This window comes from Myxocyprinus asiaticus, chromosome 5 (genome assembly GCF_019703515.2).
Source record: "Myxocyprinus asiaticus isolate MX2 ecotype Aquarium Trade chromosome 5, UBuf_Myxa_2, whole genome shotgun sequence".
Classification (NCBI taxonomy): domain Eukaryota; kingdom Metazoa; phylum Chordata; class Actinopteri; order Cypriniformes; family Catostomidae; genus Myxocyprinus; species Myxocyprinus asiaticus.
Window position 1 is genome coordinate 51,584,304 of NC_059348.1, and position 20,950 is coordinate 51,605,253.

General features: G+C 42.6%; 1 protein-coding gene across 1 annotated transcript in view; it reads right to left on the minus strand.

Annotated features, from left to right (window-relative positions):
* Positions 1–1,494: 1,494 nt before the first annotated feature.
* LOC127440671 (sodium channel protein type 4 subunit alpha-like) overlaps positions 1,495–20,950 on the minus strand; it is an 86,742-nt gene continuing 67,286 nt past the window's right edge. Inside the window, exons 19-26 of the mRNA XM_051697404.1 lie at positions 16,493–16,666; positions 12,009–12,131; positions 11,172–11,444; positions 9,684–9,737; positions 9,277–9,418; positions 9,083–9,183; positions 2,940–3,210; positions 1,495–2,726 (exon numbers count right to left, since the gene is read on the minus strand). Coding sequence (XP_051553364.1) covers positions 1,495–2,726; positions 2,940–3,210; positions 9,083–9,183; positions 9,277–9,418; positions 9,684–9,737; positions 11,172–11,444; positions 12,009–12,131; positions 16,493–16,666 — 2,370 coding nt within the window. The remainder of the gene's footprint in view (positions 2,727–2,939; positions 3,211–9,082; positions 9,184–9,276; positions 9,419–9,683; positions 9,738–11,171; positions 11,445–12,008; positions 12,132–16,492; positions 16,667–20,950) is intronic.

The window sequence follows — 20,950 nt, forward strand, 5'->3', positions numbered from 1 at the left end:
ATATCAGTCATACTAGTGATGAACAGACACTTTGTGCCTACCGATATTTAGGACAGTGCCTGCAAAAATCTTCAATGACCCAGACATGATTAGCTATTAACTTAAGTCTATTCAAAGTGTTTGCAGTTTCCATGTGTCGCAAAGAGAATGTTAATGCGAAAAGCCCTTGAATACAGCATAAAACTGAATGTCATTTCACCCATAATTTCAAATGTGACATTTTGAAAAGACATAAAAACCCTGTGCACTACTTACTGATAAAATGCTAAATCACTCACTTTTTAAGAATATTCCACTCTACGTCATTCAAAGCGCATTTAGGGGTCTTTTCCTTATACCAATTACTCTAAACCACAGTCACTCTCATCAAGTGTAAAAAAGTGATAACATTTGTCGCCTAATCCTGAGCAATCCTGCTTAGATTTTGTAATCCTGGGAAAATATATGTTGACTGGTAAGCTTTATAGGAAACAATCAAAATAACAGCTGTGCAATATATAACAGTTTTGTCATCACTGTGATATGTGCAACACATCCTTTGAGATTAAGTAAATTCTCTACCTGAAAGGTAACCATATATATCCCCACTTTGATATACTGATGTATGTTTGTCCTTAAAGCATCTTATTGTTTACCCTGATACAGTCATCTCTTGACAGTAGATTTATGACAAAATAACATGTCTGTCTAGGATGCGTAGTGTATTTCAATATACATTCAGGAGTTGTCCAGATTGTTGCATTTTCTGACAAAGCAAATGGCAGATTGAAAAAGTGAAATCTTGCTTGCATTATGGGAGAATTCTTCCTGATTAAAGGAATATTCCATGTTCAATACAAGTTAAGCTCAATCGACAGCATTTGTGGCATAGTGTTGATAACCACTAAAAACCATTTCAAACTGTCCCTCGTTAATAAAGAAAAAATAAAATATTGCAGTTAGAGCAAGACATTGACTGTTCTATGGGGCCAGTCCATAAACTTTAAAATGCACACCGTTTCAAAAGTATAGCCACAAGATGCAAACATTTTACTTGTTAACATGATTTTAGTGTGATAAAATCAGGGATTTACCAGCATTCAGGCGGTTTACCAGATTACAGGGTTTACTATGTTCTGTCGTCATGGCAACGAAGAACTTTACACAGACATGGTTAGTAAGCGATTTTATCACATTAAAATCATGTTAATATGTATAATGCTTATATCTTGTGGCTATACTTTTAAAACAGTGTGCATTTTAATGTTTATAGAATCAGGCCCTATTCACTTCCATTGTAAGTGTATTACCACAACTGCAATTTTAAAATAAACGAGGGACGAGTCTAAATGATTTTTTGTGGCAATCAACATTATGCCAGCAATTCTGTCAATTAAACCTAACTTGTACTGAACCCGGAACATTCCTTTAAGTAATCATTAATTTTCACACATCAAAACGTGGTTTAAAAAAGCAAACAGTGGCTACTAAAAAGACCTGTCTTAAAAAAAAATTCTAAAGAAAAGTCTCTTCATACGTCTCCTCCGAAGTATGAAGCTCACAGGATGCAGAGTCACTACAGGCAGGTATTAACACCTGGAATCGGTCACTAGGAACCACAGTGTCATTAGATGGGGGAGAGGATGCATAATACAGTGAGCCCACCTGTACTCCCCTCTCAGGACAGAAGTGCTCTTTGATCATAGAGGCTATAAGTCCTTCCTGCTCCGGAGTGTTATCCTTATTCACAGGAGTGTCCTGATGTATCTGTCTGTACAGGTAAGAAGCCTGCTTCATCTGCCGCCTAACCAGGTGCCCCCTGTATGTGCGCTGGATCATGGTCGCTGATAGTTCCTCTTGCTTTCGCCGAAGTGTTGTGGTGATGGGCTCATGGGATAACTTAGAGGGGTTTGCCATCATGAACTTCTCCTCCATTTGCTGCTTGAGAGCGTCCATTTCCCCCGACTCACCGAGAACACGCTTTGTGAAGGCGAACAGGATGTCCAAGCAGTGGATCCTGTCTCCATTCACCATGGGTAGATCCATGTGGATGAGCTTGATTCTGTTGGGTTTGGCGATCCGCAGAGGTTCCGAAAGGCTGTCTGCAAAACTGGAGAGATTAGAGTACTCGATGAAGTGTGTGGCCTCGACATCAAACTTCTCCCAAACCTCATAGAACATCTCAAAGTCGTCTTCGCTGAGCGGTTCCGTGCTCTCTTCTGTGGCCACACTGAAGTTCTCGAGAATGATGGCGATGTACATGTTGACCACGATCAAGAAGGAAATAATGATGTAGCTTACAAAGAAGGTGATTCCTACTGAGGGATTGCCACAGTTGCCCTTAGTATTTGTTCCTGTGTTAACATAATTTGCGTTGCATTCTTCTGGAGAATTGTTCATAATGGGATCCAATAGGTTATCCCAACCGGCAGATGTGGTGATCTGGAAAAGACAGATAATGCTGTTCCCAAAAGTTTCAAAGTTGAACATATCATCGATTCCGCCCTGCTTCTTCATGTAGGCGAAGTTCGCCATGCCAAAAATGGCATAGATGAACATGACCAGGAAGAGCAGGAGGCCGATGTTGAACAATGCCGGCAGCGACATCATTAAGGCAAAAAGTAACGTCCTTATTCCTTTGGCTGCTCGTATTAGTCGGAGAACTCGTCCTATTCTTGCCAACCGGATTACTCGAAACAGAGTTGGAGACACAAAGTATTTTTCTATAATGTCAGCCAGCACAATTCCTGCGAGGAAAGACAGAACAAAGACCAGATATCAATATATGCAATTAAAACAACCTCATGGTGGCTTACTTGAACGGGCCATTTATCCATTAGTACTTTTCGGACAACTTGCAAATCAGATATTAGGTTTTATCGCAAACATTTGAAAGCCTTTGGAAGAACTGAGAAATGGCAAAATGGACATGCATTTCTGGTCAAAAGTTGTGTGCTTACCTACAATGGACAGAATGACGACTACAAAGTCAAATACGTTCCAGCTAATGGTGAAGAAATAGCATCGGAGGGCAAAGATCTTGATGAGGCATTCGGTGGTGAAGACCACAATGAAGGCTAGGTTGATGTTGTTGAGGATGGACTCCATGTGAGCAGACTGCTTGTCGGTCTCCACCATCATGGTTATCATGTTGAGGATAATGAGAATCATTATTGTGATATCAAAGGCTTGCTTGGACACCAAGTCGAAGAAGAATCCTTGTAGAATGTTCTAGACAGAAATGTGTTTATGTTGATGAATTAGAATGGGTTTAAGATCATGATATCACTACTCAAAACATACCAAACAATACCATGGTAATGCCATGTTTTTTAGACATACATTATGTTATTCTATGAAGTACCCTGGAGTACCATGTAAATAACATGGCACACGAATATGGTAATCATTTAGCACCATGGTATATATCAAAGTACCATGATATTACCATCTGATGCAATCACTGTACCATGGTACTACCTAGGGGTGGGAATTGTAAGAAGTGCAACGATTCTGATTCCATTAACGATTCTTTCTTTTGATAAAAAAATATTGCAAATGCAATTTTTATTGCACTCAGCAGTCATTTGCCAAATGATGAGATAACTTCAGATTTCAACAGAGCAGATATATAACATATAAGAGAAAAACTGAATACAGTTCTTGCAAATGGAGTTTACACTGAGTTTTGGTAATACTTTAGGTTCCATTCGTTAACATTAGTTAATGCATTAGGTATCATTAACTAACAATGAGGTACATATATATTTTTACAGCATTTGTTAATGTTAGTTAAAGCTACACTATTTAACTTTTGGCCCTCGAGTGGTTGAAGCATAGAACTGCAAGTTGATGGCAGAGGAACACTGTTTTGGTAATTACGTGAGTTGGGCTTCAGCTCTGCTCTTCTGCGCAGTTGAATCTGATGGTTTGAGGATTACTGGTGTTACTGGTTACTGGTGTAACACCAGGTTACTGGTGTAACCATGGTTACAGGTTACACCAGTCCTCAAGGACTCAAGATGGCTCCGAGTATGGCTGCTGCGTTGCGAGCTCCAACACAACATAGCAATGTTTTGTTTGTTTTGTTCACAATTCTTATGTTTTTTGTCTTGGATGTTGTCTGCCTTATTGTCTACGACAGACAAACACTTTTGGACATTGGTTCAGCGATCTCACACCGAAAACCGGACTTCACATTCCTCAATGCCGACCCGCTGTTTACAAACACGCCAGCGGAGCCCTTTGTCTGGGCAGCACGGCCGCGGAAACGCAGGAGGAAAAGGGGAAACAGAGCCGGCGTTCTCATCAGAGTAAGACGCCGTGCAAATCGAGCCTCCGCTACCCACTATTCTACTGGCAAATGTTCAGTCTCTGGATAACAAGCTCTGCGAGCTGAAAGCACGGATCTCTTTCCAACGAGAGACGAGGGACTGCTGCATTATCTGCCTAACAGAAACTTGGATGTCTGCGGAGATTCCAGGCTCAGCCATTGAACCCACGGGGTTCTCCATGCATCGAGCGGACAGAGCGAAAGACCTCTCAGGTAAAACTAGAGGAGGTGGTGTATGTTTTATGATCAACAAATCCTGGTGTGATCAGAGGAATGTACATTCTATCAAGTCTTTCTGTTCTCCTGATCTGGAATTTCTTATGCTTCTGTGTCGACCATTCTGGCTACCGAGGGAATTCACAGCGGTCATTATCACTGCTGTGTACATCCCCCCACAAGCCGACACAGACCGGGCACTCAAGGAACTGTATGGGAGAATAAGCGAGCAGGAAACCGCGCACCCTGAGGCCGCGTTCATTGTGACCAGGGACTTTAATAAAGCCAGTTTAAAATCAGTCGCACCAAAATATCACCAGCACATTAGTTTCAACACACGAGGGGACCGGGTTTTGGACCATTGCTACTCTCCGTTCCGGGATGGCTACAAATCCCTCCCCCGCCCAGCATTTGGCAAATCGGACCACTCTTCCATTCTGCTTCTGCCCGCTTACAGGCAGAAATTGAAACAGGAAGCACCCATCCTCAGAACGATCCAGTGCTGGTTGGACCAATCAGATTCTACGCTACAAGACTGTTTTGATCACACGGACTGGGAGATGTTCCGTCCGCCTCTGATGACGACATCGAGCTTTACGCTGATAGCGTAATGTGTTTCATCAGAACGTGCGTAGAGGACGTGATTCCGACCAGGACAATACGGATCTATCCGAATCAGAAACCATGGATCAATAGCGATGTTCGCGTGGCACTTAATGTGCGGACCTCCGCTTTTAATTCCGGGAACGCGGAGGAGCATAAACAAGCCAGTTATGCCGAACTGCAATTTCAGAACTGCAAAACGCCAGTACAGGAGCAAGACTGAAGGACAGTTTAACACCACCAACTCTAGAAGCATGTGGCAGGGAATTAACATCATCACGGACTTTAAAGGGAATAAAAACTCCGCCATGAACACCGCTGCCTCTCTACCGGATGAGCTAAATACTTTTTATGCTCGTTTCGAGGGAAATAACACCGTCCTCACGGAGAGAGCTCTCGCGGCTGAAGCTACAGAGGTTAGTTCACTCTCCGTCTCTGTAGCGGATGTAACCCGATCCTTCCGACGGGTGAATATCCGCAAAGCCGCGGGCCCAGACGGCATTCTGGGCCGCGTCATCAGAGCGTGCGCGAACCAGCTGGCTGGTGTTTTTATGGACATTTTCAACCTTTCCCTCTCTTTGTCTGTAGTCCCCACATGCTTTAAAAAATCCACCATTGTGCCTGTTCCAAAACAATCAAAAATAACTTGTTTAAATGACTGGCGTCCTGTTGCTCTGACCCCCATCATCAGCAAATGCTTTGAGAGACTAATCAGAGATTACATCTGCTCTGTATTGCCACTCAATCTTGACCCGCTGCAGTTTGCTTACCGCAACAACCGCTCCACTGATGATGCCATTGCATCTACAATACACACTGCTCTCTCCCACCTGGAAAAAAGGAACGCTTATGTGAGAATGCTGTTTGTAGACTACAGCTCAGCATTCAACACCATAGTGCCCTCCAAGCTAGATGAGAAACTCCGGGCTCTGGGCTTAAACAGCTCGCTGTGCAGCTGGATCCTGGACTTCCTGTCAAGCAGACACCAGGTGGTTAGAATAGGCAGCAACATCTCCTCATCACTAACCCTCAACACTGGAGCCCCGCAGGGCTGTGTTCTCAGCCCACTACTGTATTCCTTGTACACACATGACTGTGTGGCAACACATAGCTCCAATGCCATCATTAAGTTTGCTAATGACACGACGGTGGTAGGTCTGATCACTGACAATGATGAAACAGCCTACAGAGAGGAGGTGCACACCCTGACACACTGGTGTCAGGAGCACAACCTCTCCCTCAACGTTAGTAAGACAAAGGAGCTTGTGGTGGACTTCAGAAGAAAAGACAGAGAACACAGTCCCATCACCATCAATGGAGCACCAGTGGAGAGAGTCAGCAGTTTCAAGTTCCTGGGTGTCCACATCACTGAGAACTCACATGGTCCGTCCACACTGAAGTTGTTGTGAAGAAGGCTCATCAGCGCCTCTTCTTCCTGAGACGGCTGAGGAAGTTTGGAATGAACTGCCACATCCTCACACGGTTCTACACCTGCACTGTGGAGAGCATCCTGACTGGCTGTATCTCCGCCTGGTACGGCAATAGCACCGCCCACAACCGCAAAACACTGCAAAGGGTGGTGCAAACTGCCAGACACATCATCGGAGGTGAGCTTCCCTCCCTCCAGGAAATATATACAAGGCGGTGTGTGAAAAAAGCTCGGAGAATCATCAGAGACTCCAGCCACCCGAGCCATGGGCTGTTCTCACCGCTACCATCAGGTAGGCGGTATCGCAGCATCAGGACCCGCACCAGCCGACTCCATGACAGCTTCATCCCCCAAGCAATCAGACTTCTGAACTCTTGATCTCCCACGATCAAAATACATCTGCACTGCACTTTATTACCCTTACTCTTATATCTCACACCGGACTGTCATAAATTATATTATTATTATTATATTATGTTCTCTCTTAAAAACTGACTATCAACCGACAGCCTGAATGTCAATACAGTAGAATACTGTACATTCTATATATATATACTTATATATTTTTATTTTTAATTTTTATTGAATAATGTGAATCTATATAGTAAAAAAGAAAAAAAAAACAGCGTATTGTATACTGTACAGTGTATGTTATTATTTGTATATTGTTGAGTGTAATTATTTGTATATCAGATGTTTAAATTGTGTTGTGTTAATTTGATGTTATTGTAAATTGGTATATGTCTCATCCTGTCACGACTGCTATGTTGATCGGAACTGCACCCAAGAATTTCACACACCATTGCACTTGTGTATATGGCTGTGTGACAATAAAGTGATTTGATTTGATTGATTTGAGGTGATCAACTACTCAGAGCGAATGTCACTTACAACAAAAAAACTCTCCCCCTCAAATAAATAAATAAATAACAAAAGGAAGAAAAAGACAAATATCCGGAAAAAAAATGTCTTACAAGTAAGTAGCATCTCTTCCGCTGTTGTTTTGACTTACTGAAAACAATTGTTTTAAAATAAGTTGCGTTACAAAAGTTAGGCAACGCTGACATTTGACAACGATTGCTACTCATATCAGATAAAATCAAACAGTGGAAACTATTATAACTTAGCTAGCAGGCAAATAGACTAAGGTAGTAACTGGTCTTGAGATTGGCATTGTTACCAGCATAAAGTAAAAACTGTTTTATTGTCCTTCCTCGAAAATGTAATCAAGCACTACGGTACCACAACCCATAACAAAATGCCCCATTAGAGTGACTAACGCTATCTAATGAACTGCCACGCTAAAAGAGCTACCTGCCTAACTATCGGTCCAATAAAATATCTTACCTGTCGAGCAAGAAAAACTCCATCTCTGTGTCGGTTTTAAATCCTTTTAGATCTCGGAGTTGTCGCCACCTCTGAAAAAGCTAAGCCGATGTTGTTGTTTATTGTTACGGCTCAGTCATTTTTCCTTTTTGCTAGCAGCCTGTTCGAGGTTTCTTTATTTTGAAAACGAGTGATTCCCCAGAGGGTTGCCTTTTTGAATGATCCATGGTCAATGTTGCTCATGTGTTGTGGCTACAAGCTTTCAGCTTCAAACTGCTACCATACCTATTACCGCACATATACATGAGCTGTAGTAGCTCCGGACCTATAGCTTTAGTATTAGTTAATAAAAATACAATTGTTCATTGTTAGTTCATGTTAGTTCATAGTGCATTAACTATTGTTAACAAATACAACTTTTTATTTTGAAAATGTGTTAGTATATGTTGAAATTAACATTAACCAAGATTTTAAAATGCTGTAACAGTATTGTTCTTTGTTAGTTCATGTTAACTAATGTTGTTAACTAAAGTTAACTAATGGAACCTATTGTAAAGTGTAAACCAGAGTTTTTAATTGGCTATTTAAAGACCTTTTAGAGGCATAAATGAAATTCAAATAATAGGTACAGTGTCTTCATATTAAACAGAAATACTAAACACATTTTTTTAATTCAAATCATTTAACAATAAATAAAATAAAATTCCACTGATTACAACAAAACTCGTAATGTAAAGGACTGTCTTTATCTACATATGTTGCATGAACAACCTGTCTCTAACTGCACTGCCTAATTGCAGTTTCAGGGACTTAATTACAATTTTACATAACACAGTACAGTTCTTAGGTAACAGACACTGTACTGCACTATACACACACATGCTGTATGTTTCGCACTATAGATTCAGTAGGACAGTGCTGCTGCTGAATTGCGCTGCAGGAAACACTGTCAAAGTATTTTAGCATGATGTTCCATCCGCATCGGCGGAAAAAATTCACATTCAAGAAACGTTAATGGAACGGAAAGGAATGGATTTTTTTTAAACACTGAATCGGTTCTCGATTCCCAGCCCTAGTACCAAAACAGTATTTTTGGTAAGAAATGCCTTCTAATAGTCTGATGTTTTAATGATATGAAAAAGTATCACTCAACTTCCTCCTATTTTTGTTACAAAAAACTAAAATATGCTTTTTACCACTGGTCTTGGAATTGGCTTCTGTGGCTTTTTCGATCCAAGTTTCTTCATTGCGTTGTAATACTTCTTCTGCTCTTCCGTCATGAATATATCCTGGCCACCTAAATGCAGAACAAACTGCTGTTGTTTTCATGGAACACATTATATGTAGATAAAAACTAAATTATTTTGGCAAAGACGTTATTCGTAAACACCAATCATTCTTTTCTGTTGATTGAAGTTGTCGATGATGACACCGATGAACAAATTCAAGGTAAAGAATGATCCAAAGATGATGAAGATGACAAAGTAGAGGTACATGTAGAGGTTTATCTCTTTGACGGGTTGCTCTTCAACCTGACATACAAGGAACAACATAAAACTCAGTGGCACTCTGGATCCATATGTGGCTTTGTTAATGATGACAGCCAAATAAGGAAAAGTTCAGTTATCTCTTAACTATTTCACTTCTACATAATTTTTTTTTAAATCTCGAAGAACAAAGAATCAATTCTGAAGTGAAAATGGCTTGTAGTCTAGAGCTAGGATCCTTTTTGGCCTCATGTGTTTGGCAATTTGCATACAACAAATTGATTTTAGGTAGTGAAAAGAACATGCTTACTCCACGAGAATCGATGGCGGCATACATGATTTCCATCCAACCTTTGAAAGTTGCCTGAAAAAAAAAAAAATCAAATATTGAATTTATTTAACACAGTGCCGTTTCTGAGCATATGGGGGCCCTGAGCTAATTCCTACTGGGAGGGGCCCTGAGCTAATTCCTACTGGGAGGACCCCCCCCACACACACACCTTTCCTCAAAATCATTTCATTTTCCCTTCCCTCTCTTGCCACAAGGGAGCCCCCTATAACTGTCTAATTAAGCCATAAGGGATGCCTGAGTGTTACTCACAGATTTTATTTAAAGTCCTTGCTTTGTGGGGCCCCCTGGTGGCTCGCTTATAGCTACAAATGGCCCTGCTTTAGTGCATACAGTACTGAATTGCAGATTTCAACCAATTTATTCAAGTACATTGTGTTCTGCTTCAAGGTGAATCTATTTCTCCCAATGCTGAACATAGAATCTTAACTTTTTAGTCTGAGGTAATTAAGTTTCATTCTGTAAAGAGTTGTGACTCACCAAGAGTCTGCATGATTGCTATTAACTGAGGCTATTTTGGGATGTCATTGCCGTGGTTACAGAAATTATAACCTACGTAGTTGAACGAGAGACTATTCCTAGAGGTAAATGATAGGTTAAAGCCCAGTGAGGAGTTGCTGGACACCTGAAGAACTCTGGTTGCTTGGCTACCTCAAAAGTAAATCAATATGAGGATTAATTCCACAGAACAATCACTAAAAGTGATGAACAAGAAAGGTCGTTATTTACAAATAACGTTTCTTGGAATAAAATGTTAAGGGGTTCACTCAAAAATTATAATTCAGTTGTCAGCTACTCCCCACGTGTATTTCCAAACATGTACAGTTTTTATCGTAATCCAAGAAGTACAAAAAAGTACTGTAAATGTAACAAAACTGTAAAACTTGTGCGCTATATTCAAGTCTTCAAAGCCATATGTTAGCTTTCTGTGAAGAATGGACCAAAATTTAAGCTGTTATTCACAAAAAATCCTTCCTTCTGCTGGTTCAAATCAAGATACAAGCCAAAATATGTTTAAGTATAGTGGACTTGACACCATAGAAGATGAAAGGGCAAAAAAACTGTACACAAACTTCACTGGTTTTTGCGTATATCGTGAACGCACCAGGTTTGAATGGGCAAAAGTGTGAGAGATTTTTCAGCTAGGTCGGAAAGACTTACATTTTAGTCTGTTAAAACACAAAGCTATCATACAGCTTTAAAAGACTTGAAACATAGCGCAAAAGTCACATACACTACTTTTGTAGAGCTCTTTTTGGAGCTTGACAGTTGCGGTCGCCATCTACTTTTGTTGTATGGAAAAGAATAGCCTGGAAATTCTGCTAATTTCTCCTTGTGTTGCACAGGAAATAAAAGTCATACGGGTGAATAAATGGTGACATTTGCATTTTTGGGTGAACTATTCCTTTAAAGATGACACCATAAAAGGTACTTTGATCAGACACTTACCACTTGCAGAAGTGAGAGGTAGCCGAGTCCAACATTGTCGAAGTTGACTTTCACTTTGGTCCAGTAGAACTGGGTGTCATTCATGGCTTGACATTCAGTCTTGTTGTTGACCAGCGTTGCGTTGTGGATGTAACCTGTCCTGTTGACGCATTTGCCAAATTTTCCAGCGAAAAGGTTAACGCCCATGATGCTAAATATGAGCCAGAAGATCAGGCACACCAACAGGACATTCATAATGGATGGGATGGCTCCAATCAGTGCGTTCACTACCACCTAGACAACAGGAATCATGTTATAGTCTAGAAGTAGCAACTAGCAATCACATTGCGATTCAACAGTGCTAGAAATCGTAGTGTAACACCCTGACAATAAAAAAGAACTGAGCAAAAATCAGACCAAACTCAAACTTTATGCTAAATACAAATTAAAAGCATTGTCAAATATAGGCATCCTTTATATTCTGGCTCAGTGCTGTTTTATTGAGAAAGTGAAATTAGAATTTTGAATTGTAAGCTTATCTATAAATGATTTTGAGCCCATACAAACAAGAGGAAAAACAAACACATGAGCCCCATCTCACTCGTCCGTAGCATATATATACTGTATTTTAGTGCATTGCAGTGAATACAAAAGTACTGTTCCATGGATAGTGGTATATTTTTCCACTTATAAACATGAAAAACATTAATACATTCACAATGGGGTGTGGAAAAAAAACATTCATCTAATCTAATCTAATCTAATAATATAATATAATATAATATAATATAGTTTCTGTTTTATAATGCTGTCCATTTTGAAGTGAAGTTGAGGTGATAAGAGCTGAAAGCATATTACCCGCATCCCTTCAAATCTAGACAGGGCCCTCAGGGGCCTCAGAGCTCTAAGGGTCCTCAGAGATTTAATGGCCCCAAAGTCCGAGTAGCCAAGAGAGTTAGCCACCAAACTAATCAAAGACACCTGCAATAGGAGACACATGGAGCTCATATGAGTTATACCTCTTTGAGTTGGTTTTGTACTTGATATTCTCATTGGAATATTGAAATATGAGAATAATATAATAAGATTATAATAAGATTATATCTAAATTGATTTTTAAGTTAAACATTAATCATAAATGTCCTGTTATGTCTAAAAAAAATTGACCAGCATGAAACTAGAAAAAATCTGCTAACAATTAAAAAAGAATTGAATTAATGAAGAATTGCTTATTGGGACATAGAAATGGTTAAAATATTTGTTTTCACAAATAGGTTTTCACTCTATTCTACATTCAAAATACACAGACAAAAGCAGAACAGAGTGGATTTACTGCTGTTAAATGGCCTGTTATGGAGGGCAGTGTACTGTAAACCCTAATGTTTTAATTACTGGAAAAATCAAATTGCTTTAAACAACTCATCCCAAATATCCAAGTCCCTTAGTTTTCTTAAAAATCCATAGGTTTAAGCTTTTAGGAGTTAATAACTCAAACTATTGAGTGCAAAATTGAGGGTATGTGGAATACCCACACTGCCTTGCACTTGAATTATTCAATTATGTTGTTTCCTTATGGTCAAAGGGAACATCCTGAATGGGGGCATATAAATAGTTGTTATTAAGAATTCATAGAGGTTTTAGCTCTTTCGTAGTATTATTTATGATGTTTTTTTGCAAAAAGTTGTTTTGTGTGATGCCACCATTGGGGTGATCTGTGTCCCCTTTGGTCAAGTTGGACCCCGTTAACACTATCTCAGTTCTCCTTGTGCAGAATTTTATTTTTTGATCAGATGATTTCCTTATTTCTTTATAACTTGCTGTCTATTTTAAAGGTGCAGTATGTAAGATTCAGAAACCCTTGTTATTAATGACACCTGTGGCCGTTAAGTGAACTGCTGCCAGCTACATGTTGCTCGTGCTCGTGCTCGTGCACACACTCCATAGGGACGCGAGCATTGGCCAAAACAATGACGTAATGTACAAAGAGACAACGTGATTCATTGGCATCATGCTGACAGATGAGGTAACATAATTAAAATTACACAGTTATGATTGTTTTACTACAAACTTTGAGACTGTATATTATATTTGACTCTCCAGTGCTGGAACAGGGCTAAAGCAAAATGTGGATATAGGTCTGACTATGCGAGACTGTAGTTTGAAGTAATCGCTTTTCTTTGCATGATACATTGACTGCATTTATATGTTAGCCTATGTCGGTGTTAGCTAGCTAGCCAGCTTTATCAATAGCTGTTAGCTAAATTTGGTGGATGATGACAGTAGCTGTTTATAAAATAGACTGTATATTATAAATATGTTGACACAATTCAGTATTGATGTGATTCCATCACAATTGTCATTTTGATATATTGATGCGCTATTGTTTTATAATAATAGAATGTATATATTTTCTGTATAACCAAGTTACGTTACACTAATGAATGGGTCTTTTTGCATTATCTTGAACATTGTCTAGCATTCATTTCATGTGTTATTGTAGTTTACCTTGCTGAATAATTACAGATTAACATTCAAATAACATTACTGTGAATCACCATACCTGACTTTTAGTATAAAGAGAAGATCGTTGAAATTATTTGAAAGTTACGAAGCAAGGTAGCTTGCAATTCGTCAGCGTTAGCAGGCAAGATCAAGTTAGCTAAAATTACACAGATCAATCCTTATGGCACTATATTTCACATGCTTTGCAGTTATGTAAGCTTACCTGTCCAATAAGAAGAATGCCAATTCAGAGTCAGTTTTGATCCCCAAAACCGAACGAAGGTTCCTCCAGGAATCAAATGCCCTGCCGATGTTCACTTCAGTTTTCACTCGACCACGATCACGTTCCCGCTTAGCCAGACGGGATTCAGTAGATAAATGTTTTTTTGGCTTACTCGCAGTTTGTGTAGGAGTTGGTGTTGTGCTGGGATTCCATCTCTTAGATAACGTTACCTAGTGTTGTAGACAGTTGTCGCTGTTGAATAGCGGAAGAGAAGCACTGAGGCAAGGCTCTCGAGCGCGCATAAACATCACATCCTTTGGATTTTCCCGGCAAAAGCGACCCGCTCCCTTCGCATGAAAATCAGTCTACAGGCTTTAATAGGCAACCTAGGAAGTCCGGGAAGGGCTAATTTTTTAAGTTGCGTTACAAGCTGTTCACACATTGGCAAACAAAAGGTGAATATTACATGAAAATTGTTACATATTGCACCTTTAAGTCCAAACAGCATTTTTAATGTCCAATTAGGATATTGTTTCATAGTTCAGATTGAAGATATGAAATATTAAATGTAACGTCCTAAGAATCGTCCATTCTTTATAAAATACATTTTCTAATTTTACAGTTTCTGCAATATATCTAAAGAAGATATTTTAAATATAAAGATATTTCTGTGCAATTGGCTCTTAAACAAAACTTCAGAAAAGAATGGATAACTGAAATAAAGTTACACAAAAAAATTAAGTAACAAACTTAAAGAGGCTCGAGTCTTTTGCAAGTCTGTAGATTTCAGCTAATATTTGCTTCCAATCTGTCATACTTAACAGGCCATTTTTTACATGCTAACAAAACTGGTTGTAAAACGAATTAAAGAAGAAATGCTGGTCAAATTTTAATGATAGTCCTAAAAGAAATTGATCTTCTCCAAATAATTATTTGATACAATGAGCATATTTTGATATAAAAGCCAAGGTCCTGTGGCCTTATCAATGTTGAAAATATATTAAATTACAGGCTGAAATAAATATATTCAAATTGTTTCAGAGTCATAGAAAGACAGTGGCATTTATATCTCTGAGTGAACGAGAGGAGAACTGCAGCTGACATACAGATATGAGCCTGTACTCATCTCTGACCTTTGACCTATGAACTTACCCTATCGTTAAATGTGTGTGTGGAGATATGTGTTTGGTTCAGAGGAGCAGGCGACATCAAGTGAGACACTCGTTTAAATGCACTTTAAAAGTTTGATTTCAGTCGCACTTAAACAATAATTCATCTTTGTTAAATGTGACGTAAACTCTTTAGTCAGTATGATTTTTGCGAAGTCAGACTAAAAGACCAAGATAATGTGATTGTAGCTTGGTGAAAACCAGTATGTAAACACGTTTATCGTGCCACAATTGGCCTAGGCGTTGCTCGCATGATTCGGAAGACGGAGGTGATGTGGGACATGCATTACTGGCACTTCCTAAGTTGATGTTCTTCCTTCAAATTATGATTACGCATTGTGTCATGTATACTTGGATAGACTGTTGCTTGAAAATGCATAATCCCACTGTAGCACGATTAAACTGTGCATGTAAACATGTTGATTGACAGAATTTTATTTGAGCTATTTCACTGTTTTAAGTCTTTTCAGTGTGGTTTGTTTATTCAATGTGTTCTTATATAGTTGTGTGAATGTGTGTTTTGTGTTGTTTGTTATTGGCCATGTGTCTGAAGGATGCTAAAGCTCTAAGTAAACTTCGGTCAGATGCGAACAGGATGCGTAACACAAATTTCGTCATCTGCAGAGTGCTCAAACACTGAACCTGTGCGGCGCGATTTTTCTAACCGCACGTTCACTAAATGCACAGTGTTCACATGCACCTGGAATTATTTGCGCTAATTATTGGGTCCACAAGGTGGCAACACTCACATTGCTTTAGCAAGCACTAGAAGAAGATGTAATTGCCACTAATTGTCAAGAGGCAGAGGAAGAAACAAAAACAGTGGATGCACACGTCAAGAACGCATGTGTGATGAGGTCAGGGGATACATGCATTTGTATAACTCAAGTCTGAAGGAATATAAAGACATCTTTATGAGTCTAAACTCCTGAAGAGAAAAAGTCCAGTATCTCATAGAGTTCGTTGCGTGCATGCGCCAACCGCCTGTGTTTGAGCGCACGCAGAGTCATAGGAAGTATACTTTGAAAAGCTAGCATTTGACTGTGCACTGTTGCTAAGCGTTCACCTGAAAACCAAAGTATACTTCAAGCTTACCACTTCAAGATGCTAACATTACAGTTTGCGTACCAGGTATCTGGCTGATATGAGTGCATTTGAGGAAGAGCTAATCATTGGATTTGTCAAAGTTTGTCAGGTTAGCGGCAACAAATCTTTGAAGGAGATTCAGCATTTTGTTTGTGGTGCTTAGTAGCAAGGCAACTGCTTTATTTTATGCCTAGTTTGACATGAATGGCACTTTATACTAAGTAAGTATATTGTTTACCCCCTCTTCCTGGCTTGTAAGAAATGATTAAAATATTTCCTTATTTTAATGTACTAACAGATCCACATGCAATAAACCGTAATATTTCAACCCTATTGCAGAGTACAGCGATTCCTCTACTCACATCTACAATGAGGAAGTCCAGCCAGCACCAGTAGTTAGTGAAGTATTTCTTAAAGCCATAAGCTGTCCACTTCAGAAACATCTCTAGAACAAAGATGTAGCTGAAGACCTTGTCAGCATATTCCAACACCACCTTCAGCACTTTCCGCTGTTCTATGTAGATGTCTTCAAATGCCTGTGAGAAGAAGGAACATGCCAGAATGTAGAATTTAGATAAATATTTGTCCAATGTTTCAATCAAAATGGATGCAAAAAATGTACCAAACCTAAGTTTGAGAGTAAAAGAGTTTGAAAGATCATGGACATTCTTTCACTTCAAGTTTTCAACAATTATTCAGATTATTCATCCACAAGAAGAAGAATAGTGGTTAGGGTAGTGGTAAGAGGGCTATGAGTAAAAGTTTTATGACAGGAAATTTGCGACCAGCTTTGATATAAATAGTGTATTAATGGATAAAAAGGGTTCCCTATCTGTCACTCATTCGACGTTGTGTCGATGTAGTGACACTAGGGGTCACTCTTGGGAGCCCCAAACACCTCTGCTTTTTGAAAAAAGGCCAATGGGAATTGGCCAGTGGAATTTGCATGCCACTCCCCTGGACATACGGGTATAAAAGGAGCTGGTATGCAACCACTCATTCAGATTTTCTCTTCGGAGCTGATCGGTTCTATTCATTGAGCTGAATTCATCCGTTGAGTTCATTCACCTCATCTGCTGGATTTACGCCGCATTTCAGCGACTTCTCCCCCTCTGCACCTGTGGAGTGCGGAGAACGCCCCTGGGCACTTCAGCAGAACAACAACAAAAAAAAAAAAGAGTATATTCTAAAAGAGTATATTTTCATTCTAAAAGAGTGGCACACACGGAACGTCTTTTTAAAGATGCCTTTCCGCTTGTATGTTATTCCTGGTTGCGGTCATTATCTCTCCGCTTCTGATGGCCACAATCGCTGTCTTACGTGTCTTGGTGCTGCCCATGCGGAGACTTCGTTCGTGGATGGGTCTTGTCCTCATTGCGAGAACATGACCATGGCAACATTGCGGTCGCAGCTTGCCTTCATAAAAAAGCAAGCCACCCCAGCTGCTTCCCGCCTCGGTCCTTCTACCTACGGGTATGAGGCCACGTCGGTTAGCACTGGGGGCGATTTGGGGACTCCAATGGGACCACCTCCGCCGGGTAACCCCCCACGGACCTCCCATTCCTCAGCACGCTCGCTTGCCCCAGACGGGCTCACGGATGAGACCGCAGGCTCGTCTCAGGGTGAGTTTGACCACTTATCCGGGGACCGGGTAGATGATGAGCTATCGAGCGCAGCATTGGAGAGCGGGCTCGTCCACTCTGACGCGGAGGCTTCGGCTGGGCTTCCCACTTCGGGTGTGGTCACCCAGTCTCAGGCTGACGCAGAGATGACGGACTTGGTTTCCCGGGCAGCCGCGAGCGTTGGGCTAGAGCGGAACACTCCAGTCTCCCCTGAAACCTCGCAGTTCGATGATTGGTTCCTGGGCCCAGAGCGCTGCTCACAGCATCGCCCTGCCCCGGTTCCTTTCTTCCCGGAAGTGCATGAGGAGCTGACAAGATCATGGGGGGCATCTTTTACTACCCAGTCCCGATCTTTCAGCTCCCCCGCTCTCACTACCCTTGATGGTGGGGCGGCCAAGGGGTATTCGGTGATCCCCCAGGTGGATAAGGCACTCGCAGTGCACTTGTGCCTGCAGAGCGCCACCACCTGGCGCAGGTACCTGAAGCTCCCGTCCAGGGCCTGTAGGTTTACGTCATCTCTGACGGCTAAGTCCTACGGTGCTGCTGGACAAGCTGCCTCCACCCTACACGCCATGGCTCTCCTGCAGGTACACCAAGCCAAGGCACTAAAAGAGCTGTACGAGGGTAGTTCTGACCCGGGATTGATGCAGGAACTGCGCTCAGCATCCGACATCGCTCTCTGGGCGATGAAGGTCATGGTCATGGTCTCTCGGGCAGGCGATGTCCACCCTGGTGGTCCAGGAACACCACCTTTGGCTCAACCTTGTCGACATGAGAGAGGCTGACAAGGCACGGTTCCTTGATGCCCCCATCTCCCAGGTTGGCCTGTTTGGCGACACTGTCGAGGACTTTGCCCAGCATTTCTCGGCAGTGAAGCAGCAGACGGAGGCCATTCAACACATCCTGCCCCGGCACGGCTCAAGACCCCACACCCCGTCTGCTCATCGCCAAGGGCGTCCTCCTGCAGCGACAGCACCGGCTCTGCCGCAGCCCGTCCCCGGAGCCCACCGCAGGAAGCAGACACCACCCATCTCACGGCCGGCCGCCAAGAACCCTAGGAAGGCTTCGAAGTGCCCCTGAGATGGGCGACCCAGGGACGAGGAGACCCGCTTCTACGGAGCTGGTAGATAGACCACTCCATCCCCCGGTGGAAGGCCGGGGGGAGAATCTTTTGTTTCATTTTTCGCTGCATGCCCATGAGGCTGCGGTACCCAAAACTCCAACAAAAGAGTGGTTTCCTTGTTCTCTGGTTCACATGTCAGGTTTGCATGGCTGTCGTCACGACACAAACATGCCTACACCGGGTTGGTTCTGACGGACTGCGGGGACAATGGTCCTCCTCCCCCTCCTCGACCAATCTTATGATGGGTGTCTTATGATGGGTGTCAGGAGCCAAGTAAGTGCTTCAATGTCTCTGGACTCAGCACGGCCACGAGGTTCGAGCCCCCTTGACGTGGTGCCTCAGGCTCCACCCCGCTGCGAGGCCCCACCCGCTGGTACATCCGACATGATTATCCCCTTGGTTCTCCTCGCCCGGAGTTTGGACGTGTGGCTCGCGCTTTCCAACCCGTCGCGATGGCTGACCCGGACCATCCAGCGGCATCCTCTTCACCTCGGTGAAGGGAAAGAATGCCACTACCTTGCATACGGATATCGCTACCCTTCTACGGAAGGGTGCGATAGAGCCTGTCCCTCCGGCTGAGATGAAGAAAGGGTTTTACAGCCCCTACTTCATTGTACCGAAGCAGGCGGTGGTTTGCAGCCAATTTTGGACCTGCGAGTACTGAACTGGGTCTTGCACAGACTCCCGTTCAAGATGCTGACGCAAAAACGCATTTTAGCGAGCGTCCGGAATCAAGATTGGTTCGCGGCGGTAGACCTGAAGGATGCGTACTTTTTCCCCTTCGGCCTGTCCTTGTCCCTTCATGTCTTCAAGAAGGTCGCAGAGGCAGCCCTTGCCCTGCTAATGGAAGTGGGTGTCCGCATCCTCAATTATCTCGACGACTGGCTAATCCTAGCTCACTCTCGGGATGTGTTGTGTGTGCACAGGGAACTGGTGCTCACGCACCTCAGCTGACTGGGGCTTCGGGTCAACCCGGTTCAGAGCATCTCTTTTCTCGGCTTGGAGTTGGACTTAGTCTCGATGACGGCGCGCCTCATGAACGAGCGTGCACAGTTGGTGCTGAACTGTCTAAAGGTGTTCAGACAGAAGACAGTGTTTCCACTGAAATTTTTTCAGAGGCTCCTGGGGCATATGGCATCCTCAGCAGTTGCCATACCACTCGGGTTGACGCATATGAGACCACTTCAGCACTGGCTTCAGACTCGAGTCCCGAGATGGGCATGGTGCCGCGGGACACATCGCGTGGTCATCACGCTGATCTGCGGGGGGTTCCCCTAGAGCAGGTCTCCAGGCACATCATGGTTATGACGGACGCCTCCAAGACGGGCTGGGGTGCCGTATGCAACGGGCACTGGCCCACGGCTGCATTGGCATATCAACTGCCTCAAGTTGTTGGCAGTACTGCTCGCCCTGCGGAGGTTCTGGCCGTTGATCCAGGGCAAGCATGTGTTGGTCTGGACGGACAACACAGTGATGGTAGAGTACATCAACTGTCAAGGCAGTCTACGCTCCCGTTGCATGTCACAACTCGCCCGCCGTCTCCTCCTCTGGAGTCACCAGTGCCTCAAGTCACTACGAGCCACTTACATCCCGGACGACCTCAACTCCATAGCAGACGCGCTGTCACGACAGGTTACGCTCAGGGGAGAGTGGAGACTCCACCCCCAGGTCGTCCAGCTGATTTGGAGTTCATTTGATCGAGCATAGGTAGACCTGTTTACTCACGGGAATCCTCCCACTGCCTGCTTTGGTATGCCCTGACCGAGGCACCCCTCGGTATAGACACGCTGGCACACAGCTGGCCCCCTGGACTACGCAAATACGCATTTCCCCCAGTGAGCCTACTTGCACAAACCCTGTGCAAGGTCAGGGAGGACGAGGAGCAGATCTGCTCATCTCGCTCCACCAGTCCACGTAACACAGTTCAGCTAGTTGTGGCGTTTTGTATAGGGACCCCTAGTGTCACTACATCGACACAATGTCGAGTGAGTGACAGATAGGGAACATCCTGGTTACTTTCGTAACCTCCGTTCCCTGATGGAGGGAACGAGACTTTGTGTCCCTCTTGCCACAAC